General features: G+C 43.4%; 1 protein-coding gene and 1 pseudogene across 2 annotated transcripts; both read left to right on the top strand.

The window, feature by feature from the left end:
- Positions 1 to 40: 40 nt before the first annotated feature.
- ATPSCKMT (ATP synthase c subunit lysine N-methyltransferase) lies at positions 41 to 24449 on the top strand. The gene is given in 5 exon segments (XM_009208151.4): positions 41 to 134; positions 10333 to 10622; positions 13384 to 13521; positions 14752 to 14802; positions 23002 to 24449. Coding segments are annotated over 5 exon segments (756 nt in total). The 5' UTR covers positions 41 to 64; the 3' UTR covers positions 23209 to 24449.
- LOC103884947 lies at positions 23512 to 24449 on the top strand (annotated as a pseudogene). The gene has a single exon (XR_647796.4). The product of XR_647796.4 is annotated as a ferritin heavy chain pseudogene (transcript).
- Positions 24450 to 25075: the final 626 nt, after the last annotated feature.

Genomic DNA, 25075 nt, shown 5'->3' with positions numbered 1-25075 from the left:
CAAGGAGGAATTCATTGACTTAAAGCATTATTTCTTCATTTTTTCCAACTCCGGCTCCGAGAAGATGGTAGGACCCATTTCCTTTTTTTTTCCCCCAAAACCACTTGCAAATCTCGCGATGGAGGGAGGAGGAGGTGAGGCGGGAAAGGCGTGGCGGGCTCCTGTGGGCGTGAGAAGGGGTGCGGGCGGGCTGGCTGGGGGCTCGCGGTCAGCTAAGGTCTCCACTGTCCAGCCGGTGGTCGGGCAGGCGGCTGCCCTGGCCTCCAGCCTGGCATTCGGTGCCCAGAGCTCGTGGCCGCCGCGCCGTGCCCGCGCCGGTTCTGGGGATCGTTGGCGGCGGGCGCGTTTCCCGGTGCGAATTCCTCTCTGCCAGAGACTGTTGTGGGCTCCTTGGGGCAAGTGACTCAGCCTTTAGCACGATGTTAAGGAATAGGAATAGTGGAGGCACACTGATGGATTGGAATCGCAGTTCTGCCGCTCTTCTAGCTGTGGCTTTGGGGAAATCCCTTAACTTATTTATCTCTCGGTTTCCCTGTCTGCAAAGTGACGGTGGTAACAGTAGTGCCTACCTTACAGGGCTGCTGTGAGATTCAAGGAGAACGGTGCCTGGCCCTTAGCAAGCTGTGTTTAAGTGTTGGTAAATCAATTAACATTTTGCACAAATGGCCCAGTAACTTGCCACGGTTTTACAGCTAGTAAGAAACAGAGTTACACAGCCTGATGCAATGGGTGCCACACTCTTTTTTTTTTTGGAGACAAGACTGTAGCCCAGGCTGGAGTGCAGTGGCGCGGTCTTGGCTCACTGCAGCCTCCGCTTCCCGGATTCAAGCGATTCTCGTGCCTCAGCCTCTTAGGCAGCTGGGACTATAGGCACAGGTCACCAAACTCGCTAACTTTTGTATTTTTAGTAGAGACGGCGTTTTGCCATAGTGGCCAGACTGGTCTCGAACTCCTGACCTCAAGTGATGTGCCCGTCTAGGTCTTCCGAAGTGCTGGGCATGAGCAACCGCAGTGCCCTGTGGGTCCCACTCTTAAGCCCTGTATTATGCTGCCTCAGAAAGATCTAGGTAACCGCAGCTGTCCTCTAAATCTCATGCTGCCTTCCCTTGCGCGCTCCAAGATCATGACTTGATATTTGATAGGTTTAGATTTATTTGTTGAGGGGTTCCAGCCTTACTTCTCCGCTACTGCCATAGGCAGGGACTTAGCTAATAAAGTTGTATTATTCCCAGACTTTATTAGGTACTCAGTAAATGTTGAAATGAATACATGCACTATAACATTTGACCCTGGCCTGAAAGTCAAGAACTGACTTGGGGCCTGTGTTCCCACCTACTCCGGGGGCTGAGGCCGGAGGATGGGTGGAGCCCAGGAGTTCAGTTTACAGTGAGCTATAATCCACCACTGCACTCCATCGTGGGCGACAGAGCGAGATTGTCTCTAAAACAAAACAGGGAGGACTGATTTTGTCATTGGATGGTTGGTGATCAGTTAACTCTTAATGCTTGGCATATTTAAATGCGCTAGACATCTTCAAGGACACGTTATTTCACGTTAGCTTTGCCAATTCAGTGTTTCCTCATTAAAAATGGTGGCTTCTGCAATTCATTTGGCTCATTTGATTGTTGTGAAAAATAGAATGTCTTATGGCATCCTCTATGTAGTTTATTTCCTGTCAAAATACTGGGGAGCAAGAGGGGATTTTTCCTAGTATCAATAGCTCATGTATGTCAAAAGGACACAAATGACATTAGACTAGTATAAGAAAGGCTTTGTAAGGACATAAGAATATATGCTAAAGGGACATAACATCTGTTGTAGTTATTAAACAGGTGTGCATATACAAGTGCACAATGAACAGTCCTTACAAGTTGTGACATTCCGATATAAGCCCGCTTTAGACATGTGGCTGGTCACTATTCCAAACAGGGTCCTTCTCTCTTCCTGACCTTTTTCTTTTGGCTTGAACTTGGATTAGAACCTTGGGTACCTTATTGTACATCTGTCACTGCCTCTAGCTTCAGCTGATCCAAATCTTCCACTGAAAATGGAAGTTTTCAACCAATATTAGAAGTCAATAAGCAAGCAGGGCCTGGACACAGTAGAAGTTAACCTCATCTTGTGTTTGATTTTCAAGGATGGACTCTTACTAAGTGCTCAAAGAAAGTAGCCAGTGGCCACTGCCGCCATCATTTAATAGAATGGCTCCTTGTTCCAAAGAACACCTGACAGAAAGTTCTTGCCATTTATGTATGTTGGATAGTCTGGGAGTCTGAACACGTTCCATTAGCAGGATTTGTAGAAACAGTCTTGATGTTAGTTTTGAATATTCAGGGCCTGATTTTCACTGGTAAGAATCGATACAGGGCCTGGCATGGAGGCACTTTGGGAGGCTGAGGCGAGAGAATTGCTTGAGCCCAGGAGTTTGAGACCAGCTTGGGCAACATAGGGAGACCCCGTCTTTAAAAAAAAAAAATTGAAAAAATTAGTTGGGTGTGGTGGCATGTGCCTGTAGTCCCAGCTACTTGGGAGGCTGAAGTGGGAGGATTGCTTGACCCTGAGAGGTCAAGGCTGTGGTGAGCTGTGATTGTGCTACTGCACTCCGGCCTGGACGACAGAGTGAGACTCCATCTCAGAAAGGAATGAATTGTTTTTGCTGAATGGAGCTAACAATGTAGTCCTATGTTGGATGTACTCCTATACTGGATGTACATAGTAACTTCTTCCAGAGCTCCAGCAGTGGGTATGGATCTTGATTTCCCCATGCAAATGTTTGTGACGTTGCAAGACTTGCAGGCATGAAAACTTGGGACAGAAAATAGAACGATTTCATCAAGAGACTCATTGCCCCTGCGTTGCCTTTCTTAAAAACACAAATATTATAGTGACTTTGCTCAGAAAGTTTCATCACAGTGCGCGTAGAATAAAATACACACTGAGCCTGGCATTCAGAGGCCTGCCTTCCTGTTTCTCTCTCTGCCTTCCTGTTTCTCTCTCTGCCTTCCTGTTTCTCTCTCTGCCTTCCTGTTTCTCCAGAAAGGCTTTCCCTGCCTTCCACACCGTGGCTCCAAGGCTTGCTGCTTTTGGCTCCAGCTCAAATACTCTCTCTGCCAACACCTTACTGGTCCTATTGTTGGAATCAGTCTTTTTCTCCACCTCTCTTGTATGCCTGTATCGTTTTGTTTGTGCTACAGCATTTCTCACAACCTGACATGTGTCTGCCTGTCCTGGACCCCACCTCTCATCTGCCTAGACGGGAGGCTGTGAAAAACAGGAACTTTTTATTGTATCTTTTGCTGGTTGAATGGAAAGGTACATATCTACACAGGTGAAATTAAATTTGGGTCATCTGACTTGTGTTTGTTTAATAAACTTGGTGAACAAATGCGTAAACAAAAATACAGCATATCCATACAATGGAATATTATTAAGCCGTGAAAAGAAATAAAGAACTGATACAAGTTGCAACATGGATGAATCTTGAAGACATGCTAAGTGAAAAAAGTCAGTTGCAGAAATCCACACACTATACAATTCCATTCCTTTAAGTCCAGAATAGGAGATTCTTTTTTTTTTTTTTTTGGGACAGAGTCTTGCTCTCTCCCAGGCTGGAGTGCAATGGTGCGATCTTGGCTCCTTGGTTCACTGTAACCTCTGCCTCCCTGGTTCAAGTAATTCTCTTGCCCCAGCCTCCCAAGTAGCTGGGATTGCAGGTGTGCGTCACCATACCTGGCTAATTTTTTGTTTTTTTGTTTTTTGTATTTTTAGTAGAGATGTTGTTTCATGATATTGGCCAGGCTGGTCCTGAACTCTTGACCTCAAGTGATCTGCCCACTTAGGCCTCCCAAAGTGCTGGGATTACAGGCGGGAGCCACCGTACCGGGCCCCAGAAGAGGGGATTCTTGAGACAAAAAGTAGATTAGTGGTTGCTTAGGGCTGGGGAATAGAGGGTGGATACGGGAGTGGTAGCTAAAGGATAAGGGGTTTCCTCTTGAGGTAATGAAAATGTTCAAAAATTGACCGTAGTGTTGGTTGCATATATCTGGATATAAAAAGAAACACTAAATTGTCTACTTTAAAAGGGCAAATTGTATATGTATGAATTATATCTCAAAACTGTTGAAAATTGAGCCCTTCCCTGCAAATGATAGTATTGAGAATAATACTAGCAATTAATAGTCATTACTTAGCCTCTTAGGCTTATGCTAAATGCTTTGCATACATTATTTACCTGTTCCAAGAATCCTATGAGGATAATATTATTGCAAAAGCTTTTTTTTTTTTTTTTTTTGATGAGGTCTCACTCTGTCATCCAGGTTGGAGTACGGTAGCACGATCTCGGCTCAGTGCAACCTCCACCTCCCAGGCTCAAGAAATCCTCCAACCTCAGCCTCCCAAGTAGCAGGGACCACAGGCGTGCACCACAAGGCCTGGCTAATTTTTTGTATTTTTGGTAGAGATAAGGTATTGGCATGTTGCGCAGGCTGGTCTTGAACTCCTGAGCTCAGGTGGTCCACCCACCTCAGCCTCCCAAAGTGCTGGGATTACATGCATGAGCCGCTGTGTCTGGTCAATTTTGAATCGTGTTTAAATGAATTATTTCTAAATTTTACTGAGGAGAAAACCATGCCTTAGTAACAACTTACCTTGTGTTAAACAACTAATTAAGTTCTGAGACTCCAGAACTGTGTGACCCAAATCCCCTTAGCTGCTGTACTGTACAATTGGAATGTCCACAGGATAATTTCTTTATAGAGGGCGTGACAAATGTGCCTTGACTTTTCTTTCTTTCCTTTTCTTTTGTTTTTTTTAAATACCAGGGTATTGCTCGGTCGTCCAGGCTGGAATGTAGTGGTGTGATCATGGCTCACTGCAGCCTCAGCCTCCTGGGCCTAAGTGATCCTCCTGTTTCAGCCTCCCAAAAAGCTGGGACTGCAAGTGCATGCCACCACACATGGCTAATTTATTTTTTGTAGAGATGGGGTCTTGCTGTGTTGCCCTGGCTGGTCTTGAACTCCTGGCCTCAAGCAACCCTCCTACCTCGGCCTTCCAAAGTGCTGGGATTATATGCATGAACCACTGTGCCTGGCCAAATTTTCTTAAATAATTAAATGCGTGACTACCATTTTAGCAAGTAGAGGCATACCTTGTTCTATTGCACTTTGCAGATAATGCACTTTTTTGTTGTTGTTAGAGATAGGATTTTGCTATTATTGCCCAGGCTGGTCTCAAACTCCCGGGCTCAGGCGATCTTCTGGCCTCAGCGTCCTGAGTAGCTGAGATTACAGGTGTGAACCAACATGCCCCATTCAGTAGTGTGCTTCTTACAAATGGAAGGTTTATGCAGCTCTACAAGTCTGTTGGCACCATTTTTTCAACAGCATCGTGCTCACTTTTTGTCTCTCACATTTTGGTACTTCTTGCAATATTTCAAATTTTCCGCTATTTTTTATCTATTATGGTGATCCATGATCAGGGATTTTTGGTGTTTTTATTGTAAATGTTTTGGGGCTCCACAGACCATGCCCAAATAAGAGTGAACTTAATCAATAAATATGTGTGTGTTCCTACTGCTGCACTGGCCATTCCTCCATCTCTCTCCATCTCCTTGGGCCCTCCTATTTCCTGAGACACAGCAACATTGAATTAGGCTGATTAATAACCCTACAGTGGGCTCCAAGTGTTCAAGTGAATGAATCACACTTCTCCCACTTTAAATCAAAAGCTAGAAATTATTAGGCTTAGTGAAGAAGGCAGTGGAAAACTGAAATAGACTGAAAATTAAGCCTCTGGCATCAAATAGCCAAGTTGTGAATGCAACGAAAAAGTTCTTGAGGGAGATTAAAAGTGCTACTCCAGTGAACATGCAAATGATAGGAAAGTGAAAAAGCTTTATTGCTGATATGGAGAAAGTTTGAGTGGTCTGGATAGAAAATCAAACTAGCCACAGCATATCCTTAAGCCAAAGCCTAATCTAGAGCAAGGCCCTAACTCTCTTCAGTTCTCTGAAAGCTGAGAGAAGTGAGGAAGGTGCAGAAGAAAAGTTTGAAGCTAGCAGCGGTAGGTTCATTAGGTTTAAGGAAAGAGCAGCCATCTCCTGAGCATAAAAATGCGACGTGAAGCAGCAAGTGCTGATGGAGAAGCCGCAGCGGGTTATCCAGAAGATCTAGCTAAGATTGTTAATGATGGTTGCTGCACTAAACAGATTTTCTTTTTTTTCTTTTCTTTTTTTTCTTTTGAGACGGAGTCTCGCGCTGTCACCCAGGCTGGAGTGCAGTGGCCTGATGTTGGCTCACTGCAACCTCTGCCTCCCGGGTTCAAATGATTCTCCTGCCTCAGCCTCCTGAGTAGCTGGGATTACAGGCGTGTGCCACCACGCCCGGCTAATTTTTGTATTTTTAGCAGAGACGGGGTTTCACCATGTTGGTCAGGCTGGTCTTGAGCTCTTGACCTTGTGATCCCCCCGCCTCAGCCTCCCAAAGTGTTGAGATTACAGGCCTTAGCCACTGCACCTGGCCAACAGATTTTCGGTATGGATGAAACAACCTTCTGTTGGAAGCTAGAGAGAAATCAATGCCTGGTTTCAAAGCTTCAAAGAATAAGCTGACTCTCTTGTTAGGGGTGAATGCAGCTGGTGATCTTAAGTTGAAGCCAATGCCCACTGGCCGTTCTGAAAATCACAGAGCTCTTGGCCGGGCGCGGTGGCTCAAGCCTGTAATCCCAGCACTTTGGGAGGCCAAGACGGGCGGATCACGAGGTCAGGAGATCCAAGACCATCCTGGCTAACACGGTGAAACCCCGTCTCTACTAAAAAATACAAAAAAAAACCACACTAGCCGGGCGAGGTAGCAGGTGCCTCTAGTCCCAGCTACTCGGGAGGCTGAGGCAGGAGAATGGCAGGAACCTGGGAGGCGGAGCTTGCAGTGAGCTGAGATCCGGCCACTGCACTCCAGCCTGGGCGACAGAGCGAGACTCCGTCTCAAAAGAAAAAAAAGAAAAGAAAAAAAAGAAAATCATAGAGCTCTTAGGAATGATGCCAGATCTACTCTGCCTTGCTCTGTAAATGGAACAGCAAAGCCTGGATGACAGCACCTTTCTTTACAGCATGATTTTTGACTATTTTAAGCCCACTGTTGAAACCTACTGATCAGAAAAAGGATTCCTTTCAAAATATTACTGCTTATTGATACCACACCTAGTTACTACTCAAGAGCTCTGGTGGCCGTATACAAGGACACGAATGTTGTTTTCATGCCTGTCAACACAGCATTCATTTTGTAGCCCAAGGATCAAGGGGGTAATTTTGACTTTTAAGTCTTGTATTCAAGAAATACATTTCATAAGGCTAGAGGCGCCATAGATAGTGATCACACTGATGGATCTGGTCGAAGTCGATTCAGAACCTTCAGGAAAGGATTCACCATTCTAGATGCCATTAATAACATTCATGATCCATGCGAGGAGGTCAAAGTATCAACATTAATAAGAGATTGGAAGAAGTTGATTTCAGTCCTTTTGGATGACTTTGAGACTTAAGTGGAGGAAGTAACTACAGATGTGGTCGAAATAGCAAGAAAATTAGAAGTGGAGCCTCAAAATGAGACTGAATTGCTGCAACCCCATGATAAAATAGCAGTGATGAGGAGTCACTTTTGATGGATGAGCAAGGGAAGTTGTTTCTTGAGATGGAATCTACTACTGGTGAGGATGCTGTAAACATTGTTGAAACGATGACAAAGAATTTAGAATATTTTATGAACTTAGTTGGTAAAGTAGTGGCAGAGTTTGAGAAAATTGACTCTAAATTTGAAGGAAGTTCTGCTGTGGGTAAAATGCTGTTAAACAGCATCACATGCCACAGAGCAATCTTTCGTGAAGGAAAGAGTCTATCAATGCAGCAAACTTCATTGTTGTCTTATTTTTAAAAATTGCCGCAACCACCCCAACCTTCGGCAACCACCACCCTCATCAGTGAGCAACTGTTAACGTCAAGGCCGGATCCTACGCCCATGAAAAGATTTTTACTCACTGAAGGCTCAGATGATCATTAGAATTTCTTAGCAATAAACTATTTTTTAAAAATTAAACAATTTTTTTGAAGATAAACCAGACCAAAATGTCAAGCAATAAAGGATTTTAAAATTAAGTTACATACATTGGTTTTTGAACAGTGCTATTGCACCCTTAATAGACTCCAGTATAGCGTAAACATAACTTTTATATACAGTGGGAAACCAAAAATATTTGTGTAACTTGCTTTATTGCAATATCCACTTTATTGTAGTGGTCTGGAACTAAGTATCTCCAAGGTATGCCTGTAAGTTCCTCCGTAAAATGCCAAAATTATAACTGAAATTATTTAAAGCTTTTGCTTTCTATCAAATGCCATCACCTTCTTAAAGTCAATTTTCTTTACCACCGTCACTAGCATTAGCACTAGCACTAGTACTAGTAGCATTCTTCCTCCCACTGCCCTCTCCCCTGACCCAGTTGGTTTTCCACTATGAAATCAGTTTTACAACTCATTTTAAGGGTCTTCAGGAATCAAGAACAAAGCCGCGCTGAGTGGGGGATACTGGTGATTGGCTGGCTGCCCTGAGGGTGACCCGCTGCTGTTTGCCAGCTTTCTGTGTGTCTTGGGTTCAAATTTGTACTGCACCGGAATAGATTGCCATAGTTCATGGATGTGGTGGGGAGAAAAATGTCCTCTCCAGGAATGTCCACATTCTAATTCCTGCACCTGTACAGATGTAATCAATGGGCTTGAGATGGGAGATTATTTTGGATTATTTATGTGGGCCCAGTGTTATCACGAGGGTTCCTATAAATTAAGAGGGAGCCAGGCATGTGAGAGAAGGTGATGTCAGGACGGAAGCAGAGATTGGAGTGATGTGGGATCCAGAGCCTAGGAATGTGGGCAGCCTCTGGAAGCAGGAAGAGACAAGAAAACCTGCCTGAGGGCCCCAAGAAGGAACGCAGGCCTGCCAGTTCATTTCAGACTGACCTCCAGAACTGTATGATAACAAATGGTGATTTTCTTTTCTTTTTTTTTTTGAGATGGAGTTTCACTCTTGTTGCCCAGGCTGGAGTGCAATGGTGCGATCTTGGCTCACTGCAACCTCTGCCTCCCAGGCTCAAGTGATTCTCTTGCCTCAGCTTCCCAAGTATCTGGGATTACAGGCGTGCACCACCACGCCTGGCTAATTTTGTATTTTGGGAGGCCCGCCTTGGCCTCCCAGAGTGCTGGGATTATAGGCGTGAGCCACTGCGCCTGGCCATAAATGGTGTTATTTTAAGCCATTAATTTTGTGGCAACTTCTTACAGCAGTTATAGGAAACCTATAATTGCATTCAACTCTGTTCTAAGTGCTTTACCTCCATCCACTCATTTCATCCCCACAATATCCCTGTGACCCCCACTTTACAGATGAGAAAACAGGTTCAGCAAGGACAAGGGATTCAGGGGCCCCTCATTAATGAGGTGGCAGAGTTGGGATCCTAACTTTGGCTGGCTCTGGAGGAGTCCTGTTTTTACCTCCTGTACTGTGCTCCTCATTAATCAATTTTAAAATCAATTTCAAGTCAATATTAATTTCAAAACCCTGAGATCTCATTTAAATGCATTTTAAAGGACAAATCTCAAGAGGATATTTAAGGTACCATTCATTTCTTTGTAATCAGTGATTGGGGTCTGCATTATTTTGTGTTTGTGATAGTACTAAAATGATCTTATTTTTTATTCTTTTTGGATCTGCTGTAAAAGTCTCTATTACCATACTTATTTGAGATATTTGGTAAAATCTGATTTTTGTCTCTTCTATTACTTTAAAATTGTGTTGGTGAAACCGGATTGTAGATGCCAGACCAAATTTGATGTGGAATCCTTTAATTCTACTTGAAATTGGGTAATAATTAGACATCTTTATGTTTATTTCTTTTAAAAATAAGACAACAATGAACAAATAAACATATGTTAGCTCAGAACATAAAAATATGTAGTGCATGATTAAAACTTGTAGTAATGGATATTAAATTAATAAATTGCTCGATAAGTTTGAGTACATTGTTTTCTAAGGATGACTCCTAGACACACAAAAAATCAACATGTTGGAAAGAAAAGATTTTAGTCTTCTCGTGGTATTGAATAATGTTCTCCAAAATATCTTAATAGGATTTATTATGGGATCCTACACTTGGCATTTAGCTTGTATTCAGCTGAATTATCCTTTAAAAAGCATGAGTTTATTTGTCAATGAGAATTGTAGGAAAAAATACTCTCTTGGATTTCAGATTTGGTGCTATGTGTGTCTCTTCTGCTTGCTTTCATTCTAGGTATACCCCTAGAAACACTTACAGAAGAAAGTCAGTCAAGACATGTTCTACCTGCAAGTTTTGAAGCCAACAGTTTGCAGAAAAGCAATTGGGGGTTCTTACTTACTGGGCTTGTGGGTGGGACCCTGGTGGCTGTGTATGCTGTAGCCACACCGTTTATAACGCCAGCCCTTCGAAAAGTCTGTTTGCCATTTGTACCTGCAACTACGAAGCAGATTGAAAATGTTGTGAAAATGTTGCGATGCAGAAGAGGATCCCTTGTAGACATCGGTAGTGGCGACGGACGCATTGTGAGTTCTGCTAAAACATTTTAAGGTTTGGAACGAAAACTTAAAATTTCTGCTTTACATTTAGTAAGGCTTACACAAAGACTTACTAAATCTGACAGCTCGAAAGAGTGCTCATTTCATTTTGTGTTTGTTTGACCAAACTATTAAACTACCAGCATGTTTGGAATTCATTTTCCCCAGATGTAATTTGTTCTTAAAGGAGGAAGTGCGCTGTTGACATGCCAGGGGAAAAAGAACGGTTAACTGGTAATTATTAAATTGTCTGTTAAATACTTGGGCCGACAGAGGTGGCATGATGAGAAGAAACATGTTAAATCATGCAAACAACCCCATAGTTGTTTGCTTCTACATTTGTCTGTATTTATCCATGTATAATTAATAATTCCTGGGGGGTAATATAGAGTTAAAATAAGAAAGAGCCAGTGATTAACCCTCACTAAGCCGAAGATCAGACTTTTTTAGCGAACTTCTCTCACTTGACCCCAGTTGGGCACCTATAAATAAAGACAAAAGGCCACTGACGGACAAGTGGGTGTCTCAGAGCAGGTTCCTCTGTGGGCAGGGTGGCACCATCCTTAGCCTTATCGCAGTGATGAGCTGAAAAGTTCCAGCAGCAGTGGGAAAGGCTGGTGCTATGGAAGCATTTAGTGTGAAGGCCAGCAGGACTCTCACCTTTCACCAGCTGCTACAGACATAGAGACTGATTTTGTGATTCTAAGCTAGAATATTCAGGAGGAGATTAGAAAGTTAAGATATTTTTAATTTAATTTATTTTTTTTACTTTTAAAATCGTGTTAAGATACACATACCGTAGTGTTTACCATCTTTTTTTTTTTTTTTTTTTTTTGAGACGGAGTCTCGCTCTGTCGCCCAGGCGGGAGTGCAGTGGCGCAATCTCGGCTCACTGCAAGCTCCGCCTCCCGGGTTCACGCCATTCTCCTGCCTCAGCCTCCCGAGTAGCTGGGACTACAGGCGCCCGCCACTGCGCCCGGCTAATTTTTTTCTATTTTTTAGTAGAGACGGGGTTTCACCGTGTTAGCCAGGATGGTCTCGATCTCCTGACCTTGTGATCCTCCCACCTCGGCCTCCCAAAGTGCTGGGATTACAGGCGTGAGCCACTGCGCCCGGCCGTGTTTACCATCTTAACCATGTGCAGGTGTACGGTTCAGGGTGGGAAGTACATTCACGTTGCCGTGCCACTGTCACCACCACCCATCTCCAGAACTCTTTCCATCTTGCAAAACTGAAACACTGCCCCAATTAAATAACTTTCTATTCCCCTCCTCCCCTCACCCTCTGGGAGCCACTATTTGTTTCTAAGAAATGTGTTAGTGGCCAGGTGCAGTGGCTCATGCCTGTAATCCTAGCATGTTGGGAGGCTAAGGTGGGCGGATCACGAGGTCAGGAGTTCAAGACCAGCCTGACCAACATGGTGAAACCCCTTCTCTACTAAAAATACAAAAATTAGCCAGGCGTGGTGGCACATACCTATAACCCCAGCTGCTAAGGAGGCTGAGGCAGTAGAATCGCTTTAACCCGGGAGGTGGAGGTTGCACTGGGCCAAGATCATGCCACTGCACTCCAGCCTAGGCGACAGAGCGAGACTCCATCTCCAAAAAAAAAAAAAGTATTGGTCTGTTTTCATGCTGCTGATAAAGACATACCTGAGACTGGGTAGTTTACAAAAGAAAGAGGTTGATTGGACTTACAGTTTAACATGGCTGGGAAGGCCTCACAATCATGGTGGAAGGTGAAAGGCAAGGAGGAGCAAGTCATGTCTTACATGGATGGTGGCAAGCAAGGAGAGAGCTTGTGCAGGGAAACTCCCCCTTATAAAACCAGATCTTGTAAGACTTACTCACTATCATGAGAATAGCATGGGAAAGACCTGCCCCCATTATTCAGTTACCTCCTGCCAGGTCCCTCCCACAACACATGGGAATTCAAGATGAGATTTGGGTGGGGACACAGAGGCAAACCATATCAAGAAATCAAAGGGAAAGTTTTAAAATCCATATTTGAATGCTTTACGTATTTGAACGGTATCTTTGTGGTTTCTGAGAAAATGTTTTCTTGTAGCACTGTAGTTACTTGGGAACTATCTTAGGTGGAACAGCTGAGTCAAGGGATGCTCCCTTAAAGAATGGGGCAGGACAGGACGGGCAGAGAGAACCCAGGACTGCCCCATATCCCTTCCACTCTCCGGAGGCTGGTGGGATTCCACAGTTGACTTTATTCGGATTAATTTCATTTTATTTTACCTGTTTTCAGTTTTGAGTGAATAGTCATTAACTACAAAGGGAATATGTAACTAATTGCAGATTTTTCATTGACAGGTTATTTTTATTGCACATTATTACTTGTTCACAAGATCATCCTCCCTGACACATTCATTTCACTGCTGCTGTGCTAGCCCACTGATGGAGAGATGTAGTGGATTTTCGGCAATGTTTTGTTCAACCTCCCCGGGGGTTGGCTGACCTAGAATCAATTATGGAGGTGTTCAAAGTGAACCTGAATGTCTATTCTGATACTTGAGGTGAAATCTTTAATCAATCAAGAAAACTAAGTTACATAGGTTGACTATTACCTTGTCCACAAAGCTGTATCACTTTAGAGACACATTTTTAAATGATGTCTTAGTCACAGGAGGCACTTTTTGATTGGCTGTTTAAACCATCGATAGGAGATATTCATATTGTTTGACCATATATGTTCATTTTTTCTTCATATTTTGAATAAATCCTGCCTCTCTCCACAGGTCATAGCGGCTGCGAAGGAAGGATTCACAGCAGTTGGTTATGAATTAAACCCATGGCTAGTTTGGTACTCCAGATACCGCGCTTGGCGAGAAGGTGTGCATGGTTCTGCCAAATTTTATATTTCGGATTTGTGGAAGGTATGTAAGGCAGAGAATGGCCCTAGAGAAATCCAAGGGAAAGTTTATTATTCAAAATTAGTATGACTGAGAACTGAAAAATGTATTAAAAGAAAAATAATTAAAATCCATGCGAATATTCTGGCATAATGAAATGTATAAAATTGATACATTTTACAAATAGTCTCCTGTAGAGAGAAGCTTAAAGTTTTTATGCATAGGTCTTGTGAATTCCAAGAATTTATTTACTAAATTATTGTGTTCTAATTTCTGTTTCTTACAAAATAATGAGATTTTTCATCTCATTTGGAAATCCTATAAATTATTATTGATAAATATTAGATTTTTCCATTTGTGTGCCTGTATATGTGTGTGTGTGTGTATGCATATTCGTATATTTAGAGAGACACAGAGATGGGTGCTAGAGAATCATGCTGTCATGGTTATTTCTTATCCTCATAAAGTATAAGATACTTCCAAATTTATTTGTACCTAAAAATGCTCTGTAATTTTTCTTTAGGAATGATCCATAAAATGCTTTTTCTTAAATAAGAATTTTCCATTGTAATATTGTCATCAGTAGCTTACAAAAATTCACTTGAGTTTTGCTTGCATTGTTTTTTTATGCCATATGTGCATAAACGATCTCTCTATAGAGTAAATAAGACTTTTATTGGGCAATAAGAATTTTAACTGGCAAAGCACATTTCCCCCCAGTTTTTCAACTAAAGACCATTTTATTGCACTTTTTTTACATAGTATTTTAGAGAAGAGGAGGGGGACTCAAATTTTAAGGATGGTTCAACAACAACAAAAAAAACCCAGATGGTTCTGAAGTCTCTCGCGTTCTGGTGAAGCTGGTTTGGTGTAGAGTGGACTGGTGCAGGAACATGTGGCCCCGGTGCCACCAGCTGGTCACAGTGGGGTCACAGTGTGGTCACAGTGTGGTCACTAGCTGTCTGACACATGACCACTGGGGCGCGCCCTGCATGGAGTTGCCCTGAGGATGAAATGGGATGACTTACAGGGAAGCGTTTGGAAAACTGTAATAGATTGAATTAAAATGAATGAGAGCATGAATGTGTTATTCTTTTCCTTGTGAAATCTTAACGAGGGCCGCTCTTTTTAGGAGTTTGTCAAAACCCACCGTTTGGTAAAACGGAAAACTGCTACCCATTTCTGTGAAACAAGTTAAGCTTAACATTTGGCTTTTTGCATTTAATCTACCGATTGTTTTCCCACCTTGTTCAGGTTACTTTTTCGCAGTACTCGAACGTTGTTATTTTCGGTGTGCCTCAGATGGTGAGTACGCACTTTTCTGCTCTCTCTTTGGGGTTAGATGATGTTGAGGGCCCTTCCAGCCGCAACACCACCACTCACCCGTGTGACGGTGATGGCCTCCCAGAGATTTTAGGGAACACTGGATTTCAGTTCATTGATTTAATAAAATAATTCAGAGTCCTAGAAGTTTAATCATAAAAGATTCAGCCATACTTTTAAACTTTGGCTTCAGATGAAATTCTCAATGATTTGCCTAAGCCTTAAACATTCCAGTTTGGAAGCTGCTTTCTGAGGTCCCCGTGTCTAATGTAGTTGGCAGTTTTCACAGCCACTCACTTCCACTCGGCTGAAGTCGCTCTGGAAAGTTAATGGGATGTTCCCTCTGAATTGATCATTCCTCCCATTTGGCAGGAAGATAATTTTCTGGGTGGATGAGCATTGAGTAGTTTCAGTTTACCTCAGTTTACTGATTTGCTAAAGAATGTCATATTGAACTTTGATTATGTACTTTCAAAAGTGAAAATGCCACAGTACTGCACTGAAAATGGCCCTCCTTAGTCTTTGGAAAGATGGTCATGGTGGGAAGCTTTTACTGTATTGCTGGTGCACAGACCATGGAAGGAAATCCCTTTTCACTTTTCAGTCTATCATTGTAGCCATCATAAAATTGGCAGAATTGGCTGTTTGCTAACATGCTGCAATATAGCTGATAGGATTTTAATTTTTTAAAAAGACAATTTACTTTTTTTTGTTTTTTTATTAATACCTGCATTTTTGTATAAGACATTTCAGTGCTTGAGAAATGTATTTCTACTACTAAGACCTTCAGTATAATGCCATAGTCTTTAATTTTAAAATATAATTTAGAAATGCTTTTTTTTTTTTTTTTTTTGAGACGGAGTCTCGCTCTGTCACCCAGGCTGGAATGCAGTGGCCGGATCTCAGCTCACTGCAAGCTCCGCCTCCCGGGTTTACGCCATTCTCCTGCCTCAGCCTCCCGAGTAGCTGGGACTACAGGCGCCCGCCACCTCGCCCGGCTAGTTTTTTGTATTTTTAGTAGAGACGGGGTTTCACCGTATTAGCCAGGATGGTCTCGATCTGCTGACCTCGTGATCCGCCCGTCTCGGCCTCCCAAAGTAGAAATGCTTTTGTAAAATACTTTTTTTTTTTTGAGCCAGGGTCTTGCTCTGTTGCCCAGGCTGGAGTGCAGTGGCGTGATCTCGGCTCACTGCAACCTCTGCCTCCCTGGTTCAAGCAATTCTCCTGCATCAGCCTGCCGAGTAGTTGGGACTACAGGCACTTGCCACCATGCCCAGCTAATTTTTTTATTTTTAGTTGAGGTGGGGTTTTGCCATGTTGGCCAGGCTAGTCTTGAATTCCTGACATCAAGTGATCTGCCTGCCTCGGCCTCCCCAAGTACTAGGATTACAGGTGTGAGCCGTTGTGCCCAGTCTTGTAAAATATTCTTGAAAGTGACAGTATCCTGTACATTTATAATTCTCATTATGCCTAAAATTAAGACCAAACTTTGGTATCCAGCCTTTTCTTATAGAAGTGAAATGAGGTAGAAGGGCACACTCCCTGGTCATTTTTAAGAAAACTGATTGGGATCATAGATTGATATGTAATTTTGATGGTGATTTATTACCTGTGATGTTTGGGCTTTACTTCTAAAATGGAATGTGTTCGCTTTTTGGAGACAAGTAACTTTAATTTGAATCCGTGCTTTATAAAGATAGAATGTTAGCATTTACTGGAAATTCCGTGCTGTGTGGAGAGGTAGGATAATGAAACCATGGTTACTTGTCCCAGCGGGGGGCAGCAGTGGCCTTTGGTAGTCATCGTCACTCCAGGACCTGTGGAGCCAACTCCGGGTGCTTCTTACCATGTTTGAAGTAGACTGACTCACTTTTTGGAGCTGTTCAGTCAGGGGAAATAAGAGTCTTATTATTTATGAATACTTTTGTGATTAATGTCCATTCTTCTGTATGTAGAGAAATCTGAAATAAGGAACATGTAGCATTTCACTATTCCCAAGGAAAAAGGGGAGCAGCTGAAAGACACAAAGTGTCCACGTTCCCTGTCATAACAGAGATTTGGCCAGCTCGCCGTCTCCATGCTGGTGGGTCGGTCAGGGGTGCGGAGGCTGGGATGACTTCTGTTGGTTTAGAAGGCGGAGTTTTGTGTGTGGAGGGCCCCACTTTCAACCTTCATTAAGCTGTGTCTCAGCAGAGGCCATGAGGGTGCGGGGCGTGTGCTGTGAACCATAGCCAGCTGCGGCTGGGTGACTCCACAAAGCCAGCGTGCCATGAGATGTTCCCATGGCAGCTGATGCCCAGATAGATACTCAGTGAGCCAGGGGAGCCTTGGGGAGGTCCAGAGCCAGGAATCCCTGGGGCCGTAAACCCTCACCCCTGTTTCTGATACCAGACTGATGATCCCTAACAGCTCTGTGCAGTTGTAGCTCAAAATCAGAGGTGCTGTAGCAGTTCCACACAATTATGTATCTAACTGAAAAGGAGCAGGAATCCCATTTGGATCTGGTCAAGCCAGTCCTGGGGTTGTAAACATCCACGTTTAACATGAGCTTATGCACCAAGAGCATCTTTTCAAAGTGCAGAGCAGACCAATCTTGTTCTCGTGAAAACCTTTCTGTGACTTCTTGCTGTTTTTACGGATAAGGTCCAAACACTGTGGCCCTGAGGCTGGCGTGCAGTGGCCCTTGCTCCCTTCCAGCTTACTCTGGGCCATGCTGCCCTCAGCTTTCTGTACCAGTCCTCCGTCCTTCTCTTGGCCCCTTGGACCTCACCATTGCTGCTCTTCCCAGAGCCTGGGGCTGTGTCCTTCCCTCTGACTGTGGTCTCCCTGGCTCTGGACTTCGTTGGTGAATAGCACTGACAACTTATGGGCCAGCTGTCTTTTCCTCTGCAAGGCAATTTTTTTTTTTTTTTTCCCTGAGACAGCAGAGTCACACTCTGTCGCCTAGGCTTGAGTGCAGTGGCGCATCTCAGCTCACTGCAAGCTCCGCCTCCCAGGTTCACACCATTCTCCTGCCTCCGCCTCCCGAGTAGCTGGGACTACAGGCACCTGCCACCATGCCCAGCTAATTTTTTGTATTTTTTTAGTAGAGACAGGGTTTCACCATGTTAGCCAGGATGGTCTCGATCTCCTGACCTCATGATCTGCCCGCCTCGGCCTCCCAAAGTACTGGGATTACAGGCGTGAGCCACTGTGCCCGGCCTCTGCAAGGCAGTCCTTGATGCCAATGAGGCGAGCTCCAGTGGCCTGCTTTGCACTCACATAGTATCTTGTTGCCCTGTCCTTGGACGGGTTATTGTGCATTTCTTTGTCTGAAGGCTTCGACAGTGCTTGCTGTGTGCACTGCACCATCAGCTCGGGAGTAGGGAGCAGGCCTGTCCTCTTCTAGCTGGCCCAGGCCTCTAGCACTGCAGCACTGGCACAGGCATTGCTTGGTAAACGGTCATTGAATGAATGAATGTGGTCTGAGTATATCCAGTATTTATACTTTTCCCAGAAAGCTATCTACTTTCATAACTTCAAAGAATGACTAATTTAATTTTAGTTACAAATTCTGTTCTGAATTTTTTTTCTTTTTTTTTTGAGACAGAGTCTCACTCTGTTGCCCAGGCTGTAGTGCAGTCATGTGTGATCTTGGCTCACTGCAGCCCCAGCCTCCTGGACTCAAGCGATCACCTGTCTCAGCCTGCCAAGTCACTGGGAATACAGGTGTGTGCCACCATGTCCGGCTAATTGTTTTAGTTTTTGTAGGGACGGAGTCTCACTATGTTGCCCAGGCTGGTCTCGAACTCCTGGGCTCAAGCATTCCTCCTGCTGCAGACTCCCAAAGTGTTGGGATTACAGGCATGAGCCACCATGCTTGGCTGTTATGAATTGATGAACAAAAATATTATCATTATGTTCTAATAAAGAAAAATAACTCATAGCTGAATAACTTTTTCTTCCTTCCTTCCCTTGTTCATTTGACAAGCGTGGCCACTATAGCAAGCCCTGTTCTAATCACTTGGAATATTTCAGTGAGTACGAGAGAAAACACGCCTGCCCCAGGTGCTCATATGCTAGTGGGGAGAGCAGATACTACATGAGACGCCTGTAGAAGATGCATCATACAGCAGAAGCAAAAGTGCTGTGGAGCAAAGCAAAGCAAGGGCGGGGTGGGGAAGGGACAGGATCCCTGCAAAGGTGACCTTTGAGGTTAGGGAGGGGGCTTGCAGGAAAAAGCGCCTTGGACAGGGTGGGGGGCAGTGCGGCAAGCAGGCAGGTATGGCGTGAGTGTGCGTGGGGAGGTCAGAGAGGAAGCAGGATGGGAAGGACACCAGCCCTTGGAAGGACAGAAGCCTTGAGTGAGCAGAGAGGAATGCATGCAGGGCTGGCTGGGCTGGAGAAGGGTCACAGGCTGCCATGTGGAGGCAGTGGTGGGTACAAGCTGGGAGACAGGTTATAAACTCTTGCAGATGTCCAGGCCGTGGAGTAACTGGTGAGAAGCATCAAATTCTGTGTGCATTGTGAAGGTAGAATCCACAGGACTAGCTGGCAGATCTAACATGGGGAGAGAGACAAAGGCGGGGTCACAGGTAGCCCCAGGGTGTTGGCCCAAGTTACTGGAAGTTTGGAGTTGCCTTGGGAAGTGGAAGCTTGTGTCTAGCACCTTAGACCACTGGGCCATCCTGCCACATGCTTGGGGTTGCCTTGAACTGTGCTGGGGAAGGTGCAAGCGGAGCTGACTGGGAAAGTCAGCATGTGCATGTGATGTTTGGGTGTGCATGACATCAGGCTGGCAGTGGTGGGTGAGAAGGAGTCTGGGGTTCGGGCCAGAGAACGGGCTGGAGATGTACGTTTGTTGGGTATCAGCACAGATGAAGCCTGGGAGTAGCTGAGATTCCCTGGGGAGCACGAGGATGAGCCGTTGAAGACCTGAGCTCTGGACCCTGGCATTAGAGTTCTGGGAAATGAAGGGCAACCAGTAGGACTCGGAGAGGGGAGCCTGGGGAGGAGGAAGTGCCAGGAGTGAGTTACCCTGGTGGTCCAGTGAAACCGGGGTTCCTAGGGGGCGGGGTGTGTGTGTAAGGCAGGGCTAGGTTATCTTATACCTTTGAGAACTATGTTTAAAGTTTTGTAGACATAATTAGAATAGGATGAGTTCATGTCACTTTGAAACCTATAATTGTATGAATAAATTTGAATTCCATTAGGCAGACATGACACATCACGGCTTCTCTTTGTGTATGATATCAAGCACCAGATTCGTTGCATATTTATGTGTAATTTAGTCAGTTAATTTCTTATGATGGAAATAGCTCCTTTCATTTTTAGGTTTATCTTGACTTAGCATATGACAATCATTTGGAAATAAAAGAAACTATAAAAGAGAAAAGAATAATAGCATCATGAATAAGTTTACAATTATCTTTTTTATGAACAAAATTACCATAAGAAATCTCTGATATTTTGGAAAAACACATATTGTTTCATTCTTTGCTTATTTAATTTTTCCCTCAAGGAACACAACTTTTTTTTTTTTTTTTTTTTTTTAATCCTATACTGGCTATTGAAAGAATAGAAATTCCTCCATCCTTAATAGAATTTATTCTGTGTTATCTTGGCATTGATTCTGATGAACAATTAGAATTTGGCTCATTCCAGCCATAGGTCATGTAGAAGAGTTTTTCTAAGCACTTGTATAAGATTTAGGTCAGGACTAAAACCATCATAGAAGCCCTATCAATTTCATCTTGATTTAATCTGGTTTTTTTAGAGGAGTAATTTTTGCTTAGATCTTGTTTTCTAAATATCACTTCTCACTAAGAGGAATCAGGAATCTTTGAGAAAAAGGCTGAATCAGGGCTGTGGAAGGAAGATACAAAAGCCAGGAACATTTTATTGAGCCAGAATGTAAGGAAGTGCTCACAGTGTTTGATAACAGCGTGTCCAAAGGACAGAGAAGCCAGCGGCAAGAGCCTCCCAGTGGCCAAATTAGGACAATTCGAGCATTCGAATACACAAGGACAGTAATGGATTATAACCTATCAAATGAAATAAGAATATAGGTGTTTGTCCTTACAGCAGATTGGGAGACAAGAAGAGAGAGAGGCAGAGCAGGTGAGGGGAAAGCCCTGCCTTATGGTAGAGTGCCAACTGTACGTCTAGAAGAAAGGACAGAATTAGCAGATTGATTCAGGCCAGAATTGTCCGTGAGTGCTACTTCAAGTGTGGGGACTGTCTGATGAGTAACAGGATTCACATCAACCCGAAGCATCTCCTCACAAACTACTCATTATAAAAGGAAAAATAGCAACTGCACAGTGGAGACACCGGATTCCACCTTCACTGTGTGACTGATGCCATCATCAAGAGCAGAAGGGCCTCCTGGGTGTCTGGAGCCCTGCTAAGTTCACAGCCTCACAGGTGGGGTGTTGCCAAAGACCACACACTGCACTGCTCATGAGCATACATCAGAGGACCCACTGCCAGGGCTGCTTGGTCCAATAACTGAAGAATGTTATTGTCACAGAAACCGAAGAAAGACTGAGGAGCTGTTTTCCCTCTAAGGGGACCAAAGGAATGCTATGGCTAAACGCAAAAGTGATCCTGGACAGGATCATACCTTTGGGAAATGTTATACAGAACATTACTGGGACAATGACAGAATTGCAGTGTTATTTGGAATTATTATATTGGAATACAATGTTAAATTTCCTGAAGATAACTGTGCTGGGATTATGTATGAAAATATTTTTCTTAGAAAATACACACTGAAGTATTAAGGGAGTAAAGGAGCATATTGTATGCAACCTTTTCTCCAATGGTTTAGGGAAAAAAATGTTCAAAGAGAGAGGAAGAGAACAAATGTGACAAAATGTTGAAAATTGGTAAACCCATAGGCCAGGTGCAGTGGCTCACGCCTGTAGTCCCAACACTTCGACAGGCTGAGGCGGGCAGATGGCTTGAGCTCATGAGTTGAGGACCAGCCCAGGCAACATGGCAAAACCCCATCTCTACAAAAGTAGGAGGTTGAGGTGGGAGGATGGTTTGAGTCCAGGAGGCGGAGGTTGCATTGAGCCAAGATCGCACCAATGCAGTCCAGCCTGGGTGATAGACCTTGTCTCAAAAAAAAAAAAAAAAAAAAAAAAAAAAGTTATTGAACCTGGGTATAGGTATACAGGAGTTCTTTGTTCTTCTTTGTTCTGTTATTGCAACTTTTCTGGAAGTTTGAAATTATCCCAAAATAACAAGTTAAAAGAAGAAAGTAGAAAAAAAGTATTTTTAGGATGTGAAGGTGGTAATATATTTTTAGGACCTGCAGACAAATTTTTAAGTAGTTGTTAATTTGTTGATGTAATTAAAATATCAGTACTTTTAGCGAATAGTAAAAACTCTTTTCTTTGTTGGTAGATTGACAACAAAATGGTACAACAGTGGTATAAGTTAGGCTAACTCTGAAGAAATCCATTATTAGTACATTATGGGTACATTTTAAAAAATTATGAAATATTTCATGGTATTTCCAGTTGGTAGAATTGTGTATGTTTTTTCATGGTCTAACTATACTACGTTTCATTGACTGTAGATCTTGATTTTAGGATGCACCATTGCTATTGAGAAACAAAAAAAATTGCTAATTATAATTCTAAGACAGTGTTGTGTGATGTGTCCTGATTTCAGAGATGTTAAAAATGTGGAAAAATGTAGGCGCAGTGGCTTATGCCTGTAATCCCAGCACTTTGGGAGGCTGAGGTGGGTGGATTGCTTGAGCCCAGGAGTTTGAGACCAGCCTGGACAACATAGCAAGACCCCCATCTCTTTAAAATTGTGGAAAAATAATGTCTTAAATATAGGAGACAAGGTATATTGAAGTGTTGAACTAAATTATTTAAAACTGCTGCTGCTTATAATTGCTGCCACATCTTGATTTTATTGAGAAAACTATAAATCTGTGATAGACATCTGCTAAAAATGGCACATTTTATAATTAATACTAGAAGATGTTCTTACAACTGCTGTCAGTGTATCTTCTGTATTTTAGTGGATTGTTTGTTCATGTGTTTGTGTCCCAGAATGCTCTTTTTAACAAGTAGTAATTTTTGCTCAGGTATTTTCAGGGACTCTTAAGTACAGAAGAAATTTTGGGATCATTTCCTCTGACTCACTGCTCACTAAAATAATAGCTGTTACTCCCCACAGATGCTGCAGTTGGAGAAGAAACTTGAACTTGAACTTGACGATGATGCACGAGTCATTGCTTGCCGGTTCCCCTTCCCACACTGGACTCCAGACCATGTCACTGGGGAGGGGATAGACACAGTGTGGGCATATGACGCGAGCACGTTTAGAGGCCGTGAAAAGAGACCCTGAACATCGATGCATTTCCAGCCGCCCATTCAAGCATAAACTTTACTGAGAGTGCTTTTCTGAAATGTCCTAGTCTTCCCCGATCTTGTAGAGACTTACAGCTGTGTCCTTAGAAAGGAGCGTAATTGTCTTTGGTTTGGAATGAGAAATTACCATTACTTTCCTTAACTGTTGGAGAAAACAAACAGAAGAAAAACAGGTAGATTTAAAATCTGCTTTTGATGCTATTTTCTTAAAAAATGTACTTACTGCCTTTTCATGCACCTGGATGCATAAAAAGATGAGTAAGTGATGGTCATGGTTATGGGCAGGAAAGAGGCCAACAGCTCTTCACATCATAAACAGTATGGCTTAATGCCTCAATAAGGAGAAATGATTTTTAAAGACAGTGCAGCCGTTCTTCGCCGAGTGTGGTCAGGGTTTCCTGCTTCAACAGTGCTTGGACGGAACCCGGCGCTTGTCCCCCATCCCTGCTGGCCGCCCATAGCCAGCCCTCCGTCACCTCTTCACCGCGCCCTCCGACCGCCCCAAGGCCCCCGCTGCCACTGCAGCACCGCCTCCTGTCCTTAGCCTCCGCCATGACGACTGCGTCCACCTTGCAGGTGCGCCAAAACTACCACCAGGACTCAGAGGCTGCCGTCAACCGCCACATCAACGTGTAACTCTAGACTTCCTACGTTTACCTGTCCATGTCTTACTACTTTGACCGCGATGATGTGGCTTTGAAGAACTTTGCCAAATACTGTCTTCACCAATCTCATGAGGAAAGGGAACATGCCGAGAAACTGATGAAGCTGCAGAACCAAGGAGGTGGCCGAATCTTCCTTCAGGATATCAAGAAACCGGACTATGACGACTGGGAGAGCGGGCTGAATGCGATGGAGTGTGCTTTACATTTGGAAAAAAATGTCAGTCAGTCACTACTGGAACTGCACAAACTGAAATGACCCCCATTTGTGTGACTTCATTGAGACACTTTACCTGAATGAGCAGGTGAAAGCCATCAAAGAATTGGGTGACCATGTGACCAACTTGCGCAAGATGGGAGCACCTGAATCCGACTTGGCAGAGTATCTCTTTGACAAGGACACCCTGGGAGACAGTGATAATGAAAGCTAAGCCTCAGGCTAATTTCCCCGTAGCCATGGGATGACTTCCCTGGTCACCAAGGCAGTGCGTGCATGTTGGGGTTTCCTTTACCTTTTCTATAAGTTGTACCAAAACATCCACTTAAATTCTTTGATTTGTACCATTCCTTCAAATAAAGAAATTTGGTACCCTCCCCCCCAAAAAAAAGACAGTGCATATTACCAAATGTTTGCAGTCTCCTGTCTACTATAACTTTGTTCATACTTAAGTTTTATCTCTTTCCTTTTTGTACTTCATGGCAAAATTAATTTTCTGAAGGATTCAGAGAGGCGTTTATATTTTATAACATTTATTAGAAATAATTTGTTCCATCACTAGATTACTGTATTTTGTTGAATCTAAGCTGTATATACATACATTTGTATACATGTTTGTGTAAATGTAAGCCCAACGTGGGTTCGGATTCCGGTTTTGTCATCAGCAAGAGGCCTTGAACCTATGACTTACTGCCTCTGAGCCTTGGCTTTCTGTGTGTCTTTGCCATTGGGATAATGGTACATGTAACAGTGGACTGGGTACCAATTTCTAAAACTCATGACACCTAGTCTTTGGTCCATAAATGGTGTTTGTTATTTTAGACACTGAGAAAAAGCTTATTCACAGAAGTTGCAGATTATTTCTGCTGGTCACTTTTTTATTTCTTGAGAGCTGCCACTTACTTAATATTTCTCATTTATGAGAAAAGACTTGACTGATTTAGATAAAAGACAAATTAACGAAAACCTTTGAATGTGAGTAGACAAGCTTCATATATCTG

The sequence above is a fragment of the Papio anubis genome, chromosome 5, assembly GCF_008728515.1.
Source record: "Papio anubis isolate 15944 chromosome 5, Panubis1.0, whole genome shotgun sequence".
Lineage (NCBI taxonomy): Eukaryota > Metazoa > Chordata > Mammalia > Primates > Cercopithecidae > Papio > Papio anubis.
The sequence above is the reverse complement of the archived record's forward strand: the minus strand, read 5'-3'. Positions and strand labels throughout refer to the sequence as shown.